The 9,911-nt window shown below is 34.4% G+C and overlaps 1 protein-coding gene across 1 annotated transcript in view; it reads right to left on the bottom strand.

Annotated features, from left to right (window-relative positions):
- LOC135221083 (insulin-degrading enzyme-like) overlaps positions 1–8,458 on the bottom strand; it is a 61,399-nt gene extending 52,941 nt beyond the window's left edge. Inside the window, 5 exon segments of the mRNA XM_064258872.1 lie at positions 119–241; positions 2,059–2,228; positions 2,387–2,594; positions 4,368–4,537; positions 8,137–8,458. Coding sequence (XP_064114942.1) covers positions 119–241; positions 2,059–2,228; positions 2,387–2,594; positions 4,368–4,537; positions 8,137–8,330 — 865 coding nt within the window. The 5' untranslated portion in view covers positions 8,331–8,458.
- Between the last annotated feature and the right edge of the window lie 1,453 nt (positions 8,459–9,911).

Genomic DNA, 9,911 nt, shown 5'->3' with positions numbered 1-9,911 from the left:
GCAAGGCTACAATTTTTTTCAGCAAAAATACCATAATGCTTGGGATCACTGATACAAAAATGTTACCAGATCCACTCACTGTTTAACAATAGATTAAAAGGTAAAAATAATACTCAACCTTTTCCAAGGATGACTAAAGACATGATATTAGAGGAGTACCACTTGTTGTGAAACTCCAAGAGATGATCACGAACATTTATTCCTTTCTCCTTTGGGAGTGAATCCAAAGTGTCTTTATTACCTGAAAAATATTAGTTATAAAATTGTATTCTCATAACAGCAATATACAGTGGATTATTACGTAGTACATTTGGTATAATGTCACTATACAGTCCATTATTAAACTTTTCTCAGGCAAGCATCAGTTTTGCTAAGCAAAACTATTATTTGTTGGATATGCACTTCACTGCATCTTGAACCAGCCAATAGGAGAGTGTTATCTTCAATCCCAGCTCTTTGCACATCTCTTGTTTATAGAATGACTTAGTTCTATCCCAAGAGAAAACTATTTTTACTGTATTAAATTATTTTAAATACTTCATTGTACATAAACTTCCATAATTAAATATTTTATTACGCAAATCTGACATTTAAGCTACTTTTATTCACTCTGGATATGACATACACACATAAAGCAGCCATGCAAGAATTTCCTGCTGAAATTAGTGAAGCACTAGATACTCAGTCAAAGTACCACTGAAATAATATTATTAATAATAGTTTGGCCAAACCATGAATTCACCAGATTTGATGATGCATAGCCTTGTTACCATAACAGACCCTTGAAACCATGTCTATGATGTTGTCCTCCCCACGCATGAGCACCGAGTAGACATTTAAATTCTCCCAACCAAAAGGTTGAGATGAAGTATGCCAAAAGGTTTAAAGTGATGTACACAGAAGTCCCATGAGTTTACATCAGGAATCACTACAACCCTCCAGGAACCACCAACACAATGAGGAAGATTTCTCTGCACAAGAGCAGTATGTGGAGGAAAAAATATAAAACTCACATACTGACCCTTAAATCCCCTTCTATAGAAGGATCATTGATACATGATTCCCATGGAAATGCAAGAAATAGACAACACTCCTTGGGAGGTCTTAGTGCAAATTGCAATGAGAACAATTACTTTCCTCATGCGATGTGACGAGTGACCAACTTAAGTAAAAGAAACAATGCACAGTTATTAGGTCAAAGTATGGTTAGTACCTGTTTAGGAGTCAGAATGATAACCAACCATTAAGAAAAGTGGGAAAGAACCGAGACCCTGTTGTAAATGAGTACCCTCATTCCAATAATGGAACTGGTTATGCATAATAATAGGATAGATGACCTGGACTGGTTAAATACTGCATATGCACAGATCAGGAAGCACACTCGCCACAACATTGCACAGGCACAAGCCTTAAACGAAATGGAAATCACATGCAAAATCAGACAATAATGGTAAGTGCAAGCAAAGTCTCAGTAAGTTACAGGTTCAGGAAGCACTAATCATATACCACACTCACCAAGAGACTGTTATGCCCAAAAAGGGACCAAGAAGCAAAGGGTATATAATAATTTTTTCCAGAGTTCTGTAGCTTTACTGCTATCACAGATGTAAAAATCAAAGCAAAAAATTCCAACTTATAACTTACTTAATGTTTTGAAAGTGACCCACAACATATTTCAGATTCCCATGGAATAACACTCTTGGTAAATACTGTTTTTGTTCTTCAACAAGATTCCATCAATCTATGATGTCAGATTATGTGTATACTGTGGTATGTAAGGTCATATAACTGACTTACTAATCTAGTTACATAAAGGGCATGTAAGTTCCAATGGGGAAAGAAAAACCTAACCTATTGGAGGCATGTCAAAAACTCTGACTTTACCTCTCCTTTGGTAAAAACAAAAACTGTCTTTAACCATATTTGCCTAAGTAACAAAAGATGTACATCAACACAGTACTTCTAATTATACTGACCTAAGTCACAAAACCAAAATTGTAAATGAAAATAATGTCATCATTTATTACAATATAATAACTACTACTTTTATGTACATACCTGTCCCAAATTTACTAAAGTCATGTGAAGGGTCTGCTGTAGACTTTTCAAGTTGAGCAAGTCGCCAGTAATCATTCTGGACATTCTTTTCATGCTCAGAGTTGACAGCATTCACCTCACGATCAACTCCACTCTCCGTAAACAATGGGGATACATAAAATTGGGCAAATCTGTAAAAACAAATTCTTGACAACATTCTAATATTGACATTAAATTTCAAACAGTACATTACAACGACTATCATCATACAACATTCAGATACTTATCTAAAAGCTGCAATACTACTCCACTGCTAAGCAATAACTAAACTCGATAAAATGTTACACACCTGTCTAAAGCTCCTGGAAAGGCATCTGGAGCCACATCAAAGTAGTAATTGGTGTGATCAGCTGCAGTGTAGGCATTACTGGAGCCACCATGCTCATTTAAATATTTGTTATATTCATTTTCACAAGGATACTTCTCTGTTCCCATGAAGAGCATGTGTTCACAAAAATGAGCCAAACCTGGGAGCTCACGAGGATCTGACATACTACCTGTTGAGAATATAGCACGAGGATGATAAGTGCATATTAATACTGCCCAAAGAGACTGAAACAGCAATTGAACAAAGTCATTGTATTGATGAACTAACTAACTTCTTTACATATTGTAATTTTACTCTTCTTTTTACAAGCAAAAACTTTCACAAGAAACAACTGAGCAACCTTTCCTTGAGTATAAATTTTCAGATAAATTCCAAAACCTTAGGAAAGAAATATTCATGTACAGTAAATTCACAATTCAATATGCACTAACTAACTTTGCCTTCTTTGCCTAATCATATACAGTGGAACCAAGGTCCTCAACAATATTGGAACTCAACATAATTAGATTTCGACGCAAAATTTCAAGTAAAAGTTCTATCAGAGCTCAAACAAGAAACCAGAATCCAACCAAATGAACGACATGACTTTTGTAAACAAAAGTGTTTTGGTCAGTCGCCGCTAGTTGGCATTGTTGTGTAAAGCCCCTTAGTTTTTGTGACTTTCTGTACTGTATTTTGATTCAATCATGGGTCCCAAGACAGCCATTGCAGACAAATGAGCTTAAGGAGGAGATTACTGAAAAGTATGAAAGAGGCATTCTTTTTCAATGTCTTATTATTAGCAACAAGTTTAGCCTACCCAATACAGTAAATACAATACCTAGCCTAGCCTATGGGGTCCAGTCAACCATCGGTAATACGGCCACACTGGACGTGGGCCAGTTTTTTTAAACAGCATACTTTAGAAATGAAAAAAGGACATCTAATCTGAACTTACTTAATTGTAATTTAAGTGTAAGGTATCGTATAAAATGGCAAGGCTTGGGTAATAAACAAGTGGTCAAGAACAAATTAATACATTTTATGTTATTTCTCATGGAAAAAACTCATTCAGATCTCGAGTGAATCGCATCTCAACAATTCTATTGGAAAAGGATTAGCGCCAAGGACCAGGGTTCTACTATACCTTATGCAAGTGATATTCTGAGTAAATGTCAACATTACCTAACAACTAATCAATACAAACTTAAATGCTTTAAATAATTCATACAAAGACCCTTACTCTGGGATACATTCTTGTATCTAGAAACATAAATCTGAAAAGTAAATGAATGAATGCCCATTCCTGAACTGGCAAATGGGCATCAGGAAACTAATTCTGTAATGTCTTTGACTGTGTATATAGGGGAGAATCAAGGCAGGATATTTTAAGAAATGCATTTTTTTATTTGTCAACCGAGTTACAATACCAGCAAATTAAAAAAAAATGTGTGAAACTTAAAATACACAGCATATACACAGTCCATAACTTGAGGCCAATTTCACTCAACATATATAACTAACAAACGATCACATTCCAACAAAAATAGTTTATTAGACTAAAATAGCAGACTAAATCTTAATACATAAAAGCTATCTCTAGAATAGGAGTTTGCTGAGCATGTTTTCAGCTATTCTAACCTTTCATACTTATGTTGCAATAAAACTACTTCCTTCTTTCACAAGCACACACAATACATAATGCCACAGACTGCACGTGTTAATAATTGAGCAACCTTCAATTTCATTAAGTCTGTGTTTAATAGGATATACAACTCCAAAATGTAATAAATGCCAAATCAAAAAATTAATTTAAACAGACAACAGCAAAAATACTTATCCCATTGGATTTAATTAATATGGATGTTTGAAAATTAACCCTTCCGGTACTGCTACTGTATGAAGAAAACTGCATTCTGAACATCACAACTTACTACAGTGAACAAAAAAGGTATCAACTTACCAATATGAACATCAATAGCAGCTGCAGATTTGTCAGTTGTTGAGTCTGATATCAAAAGAACCTTCAAATCATTATCAAGGATGAGAGCGCGATATTGCCGCTGGTCCTCATCGGACTTGATGACATCATCTGCATAATCCTTAATCCCCATGCTGGACAAGCTCAACCCTCTGTTGAAAAGTAAATTTTGGCGAATAGAAAAAATTTACCTAAAAAAAGACCACAGGATTCTTGATAAGATATACATTTAATAAATTACTCAATATTAAAAGAAAAAAATAATAAAAAGTAAATAAAAATTGTAAACACACTAACCCCTAAACAGTGGTAGTTTTCATTAGGATATTTGAAAACTTGAAAAAACAAATGTGGTACCAAAGACCAGTGGAGTGGGAGCTGGACTCTGACAAGCTGTATTTTCTGGACACAGCAAGGGGATCGCATTCTAAAAAATGTTTAGAGGTATTGAAAGATGTGCTATCTAAAAGCTGATTGAAGATACCTAATATGAAACATTCTGTATTTTCTTGGAGTATGTCTCATCACTGTATATGGAATGTCATCAGGGTTGGGAGAAGGATCTTCAGAAATCACACATCCCGATTCTAATTATCTCATTAAGAAAGATAAGAGTACTTGGTTACTTCTTATAACTGTGTGTAGTCTATTACTTTCTCTTCCTGTGACGCTTAATAGTCCAGCTCCATGGGAGTTAAGAACTCTGTAATTAGGTTAAACTACCTTATAACAATGATAATAAAAAATTCAGCTGAAATAATAAAGATATGGCACCAATTTACTTGGTTTATAAAATAATTCTAAAGCAGCTTAAACAAATGGCCTACAAGAGTATCAGCCACAGTCTGGGGATAGGCAACCTCCATATTGCATTCTTCAGTAATGGTGGTTTTGGAGGTGTAACCCTTTATGCCTTATGACATCCCTCGCGACTTGGGATGAAATCTGAAGAGAACTGGAAGATGATTTAACCCTATCTCCCATGCATTTAGGGGCTTTTCTGAGTTTATTGTCAATAATACAGTCCATATAAAACCATATACATTTCTGCCTATTTTTACTTACCTTTATACTAATATGTATAAGTAAATGTAATATATATTATATACATTATTTACCTATCTATCTCTTTATATACTAATCATAAATGTAATTTATCTTACATTTTTGGGTGCTAAAATATAGTTTTAAATATTTCTTTTTTAAACATCAACTTACAGCAAGTAAAGAAATTTCTGATCCCTGCTAACTCCATTGCATTATTCTGACTATATAAAATTTTTTTGTTTTCCATTTTAAAAAAAGATATTAAAATGAAACTATAATTATTTGAATTCAGACACTAAAATCAATAATCTAACATGAAAAATATACGAACAGAAACCAAGTATTAACAGAACATTATCTCTAGGATAAATACCAATCAGATACAACCAAGTGTCTTTGGAACCATTCACGTAAAACAACCTCAAAAGGTTAAAGGGATCTACCACATTAAAGTAAATAGAAATATGGTATTTTTATAATAAAATAAGATTTTGTATATGAGACTTACCCAGTAATTATATAGCCGTACTCTGCTCCTCAATCTAGCTATATTATGCTATATAATTACTGGTTATGTCACACATTTGACCCCAAATTAGATTTTGTATAAACTTACCCAGTATAATTATATATAGCATTATATAGCTAGAGTGAGGAGCAAAGTATGGCTATATAATTACTGGGTATGTCTCATATACAAAATGTTCATTTACATACATTATAAACAGACCAACATCTTTTACATGGAACTGTGATTTTTTGCTTAAATTGTGCTCTCACACAGCTATCAAACCCAACTTCTAGACCTATAGTGTCCTCTAGTGGCCTTCATAGTACTGGGAGCCATAAAGCTTTCAGACTTCCGAAATTGCCCAGAAAGTGAAAGGACGGAGGAAAAAAGGTCTTATTTTTTATAAGTGGATAGAACAGCAGATGCAACCAGCTTGGTTTAAGTATGTCTAAAGATTAGGCTAAATTACAAAAGCAAACTCCTTGGTATTAGTATCTAAGGAGCCTTTTTCAGTTTGTGGACTTTAGGTCCACTTAGCAACTTACATATTTCCCTTTGGTAACCTTTGGTGAGGTGAAATATGAGAAACCATAATGATGACAAGGAAGTAATTGCTAATATACCTATCATCCATCAACCGCAACCCAAAATCAATGATCAGAGAAATGGCCTAGTCTAAATAATTGATAGTATAGGCCTAGGAAACAAGAAGTGTGTTGGTGCTAGTGTATTTAATATGCTATCATAGTACTCAAATTTTCCATTTTAAAGCACAAGAGGTTTTTTCTCTAACCACTCATCATGCCTCTCCAAAGAGGGTTGTCCACACCAATGTCTCCCAAGAAGACAAAGGGCGTAGGAAAACCTGCACTGCCATAACATAAAATGACCTTTCAAGAAAACATATTACTATACTCTGTTTTTTTCCATCTGTCCATCCGTCTGTGGTGTTTTTGTATGGTAACACTGCGTCTCGGGCTTTAGATAGTTACATTCAGCTGACATTCAACGATTATAGCTAATATATCCTATTTCGAATATTAACGGTGTAATTCGCATATACAGTAAATTATTAAAACACTTTTCAGTTGCAAATGTACACCCAGATATCCTTTTATTTACCTAAAACTTACACATAGCGTAACTATCTAAAGCCTGGGACGCAGTGTTACCATACAAAAACACCACAAGCGGATGGACAGATGAAAAAAAACAGAGTATAGTTTACCAACTGCACAAGGAATTTAGGCCTAGGCTAAATATCATACGCCTAGAATGCTATTAAAGGTTTATTTTTCATGATTAGTAGCTATATAAACTGTTTGTGTTCTCGAAACCTATCTGGTGAGTCTTATATTATTTTTTTTTTACCATTCACTTGTCTTGAGGTTTTCCCAAAGGCTTGGCTGGACAGGCCTACTAGCCTATACTCTGTTTTTTTCCATCTGTCCATCCGCCTGTGGTGTTTGCGCATGGTAACGCTGCGTCCCAGGCTTTCAAGAATATCCTATTTCGAATGTTAACGATGTAATTTGCATACAGTAAATTCTTAAAACACTTTTCAGTTGAAAATGTAGCTACACCCAGATATCCTTTTATTTACCTAAAACTTTAGACATAGCGTAACTATTTAAAGCCCGGGATGCAGTGTTACCATACAAAAACACCACATGCGGGTGGACAGATGGAAAAAAAACAGAGTAATAGGTACCTAGCCTACGTCTATTTAGGCTAGTTTATATGTATAGGCCTAAAGAGTTGGGGAACAATAAATGGAAAAAAAGTGGTTTGCCCATATAAAAATGGTAATAAATAAACACACAAAACAGACAGTTCGAAAAAACACTTGATTTTGCTGTTAGGAGAGAAATTAAGATAAAAGGAATACAAGGTTAAGTTGGGTACACACGAGTTTTACATAAAACAAAAGTAAAAATGGTAACCAAACATTCACAAAAAAGAAAAGCAACTCGGGCTAATAAAAGCTTTCACGATGACAAGACGTCAGCAGAGAAATTAAATAAATATAAATAAACATGTGTTTTACATAAACAAGGCATGAGCTGGCGTTGCCCCACCGTAGAGTACAGATGGTGGTAACCAAACATGTAAAACAAAGAAAGGCAAACAGAAAATTATTTCATTTAAACAAAATTCAAGGAAAAGGGTTTTAAAAAACACGACCTTCCATACCTAGTGGCGGTAAAGATGCCGAGAGTCGAAGTAAAGTGAAAAAGCTTCGAGTAATTTTTCACAAAGGGCTTCCCTCGGACGACCAGAGACGACAGACACCAGACTGAACTTCTAAAAGGCCTTTGGACGTCTACTCTTGGTCCCCGTATGATCTTTCCATTCCGACAAAATCTTAAAGTACTCCGAATGAACATTTATAAAGAAAAGATTATAATGTTGGGGGGTTGAAGGGCTTCGCCACAGACGACCCACTAGTAGGTTGCAAGAGCCAAGAACCAGGCCCTCGTCAAAACAAGTCGGAAACCATGTTTCTTACGATAAGTGAAAATTATCGTGCATCGTTAACAACTGCTATTCATGGTTTTATCCAAAAAACTTTTTCACTTCCAAGGAAACCGTTATTAGTACTTGAATTAAACAATATTTAATGGCACGGCAGATAATGTGATCAAGCACTTCAATAACCAGTCGGGAACCGTGTTTTTGACGAAAAATGTAAGTTATCGTACATCGTTAGTAACTGTTATTTACATTTTAATAAAATTACTTTTTACTTTCCAAGGAAGCCGTTGTTCGTAAAATTTCAATAATGTTTAAGGATTCGCCAAGTAATTTATTTCAAGTGCTGTAGTATAAGTGTAACATTATTATAGCATAGCACTCAGATTTGATCAACTTCGCCCAATATGTCTTGTCATTGTCTAATTACTAACAATAATAACCTACATCTCCATTGGAGAGAATGGATTTTCTCTATGAACATTCCTACACATTTACAAAGAGATTATAAAACAATGCATATGTTACAAAGCTCTCTTAACTCTAAATTTACTTCATAGAAAGAATGCTATAAATATATAAAAGACAAACAATCTACTGCATCTCATAGTTTCTTAAAACGAACATTATTAGCTATAAAATGCTGAGCATAAAGATTGAACAGGAATATCAAAGTTCACAAGCATTAATACATTAAGTTGGGTGTTTTTGAAATCTATTTTGACAGATTTGATATACTTAGAAACATTAAAACTACAATTTTGTATCTTGGAAAACTAATCAAGTACCATATTGGGAGACATCATTTGGAAGACTTTCGGAATGACAGTAATTTCATGAACCTACATACATACGTACGTTTACACAACACACACACCACAAACACACACACACACACCCACACACACACACACACACAACAACAACACCAACATTATAATAATATATATATATATATATATATTATATAATATATTATTACAACATTTCACACATCTTAAAAAAACATAGATGCGGGAGCAATAGACCTGTTCTTATTTCAAAGTATCTAATCCTTTTTATAATGTCTGCGTCTAAGTGGATTACTTTGGCAAATCAGTTTACGTATCTAACCAGGTTTGTATTGATCATCTACCTTAGGCGAGATTGCTTGCCTACGTAGCTATAGTGCAATGGTGATAATGTTTGGGTGACAAAGCCATTGAAAATATAAAGATGGTATGACCCACTTGATTTTAGGTAAAATATGAGAGAGATATAAATGACCTTAAGGTTATTGGAGGGAAATCTTGAACAACACAAAATAATGTGCCCAATAGAATATCTCCTGAATTTATTGATGGCTAAGTGAATGCTGAGATTTCTATAAAGGTGTTTTGCTGTCCATGGATTGAATGATATAGCCGAAGCTTTAAAAACCTTTCTGCCATGTACACACACACACACACACACACACACACACACACACACACACACACATATATATATATATATAT

This window comes from Macrobrachium nipponense, chromosome 2 (assembly GCF_015104395.2).
Source record: "Macrobrachium nipponense isolate FS-2020 chromosome 2, ASM1510439v2, whole genome shotgun sequence".
In the NCBI taxonomy this organism is placed as follows: domain Eukaryota; kingdom Metazoa; phylum Arthropoda; class Malacostraca; order Decapoda; family Palaemonidae; genus Macrobrachium; species Macrobrachium nipponense.
The sequence above is the reverse complement of the archived record's forward strand: the minus strand, read 5'-3'. Positions and strand labels throughout refer to the sequence as shown.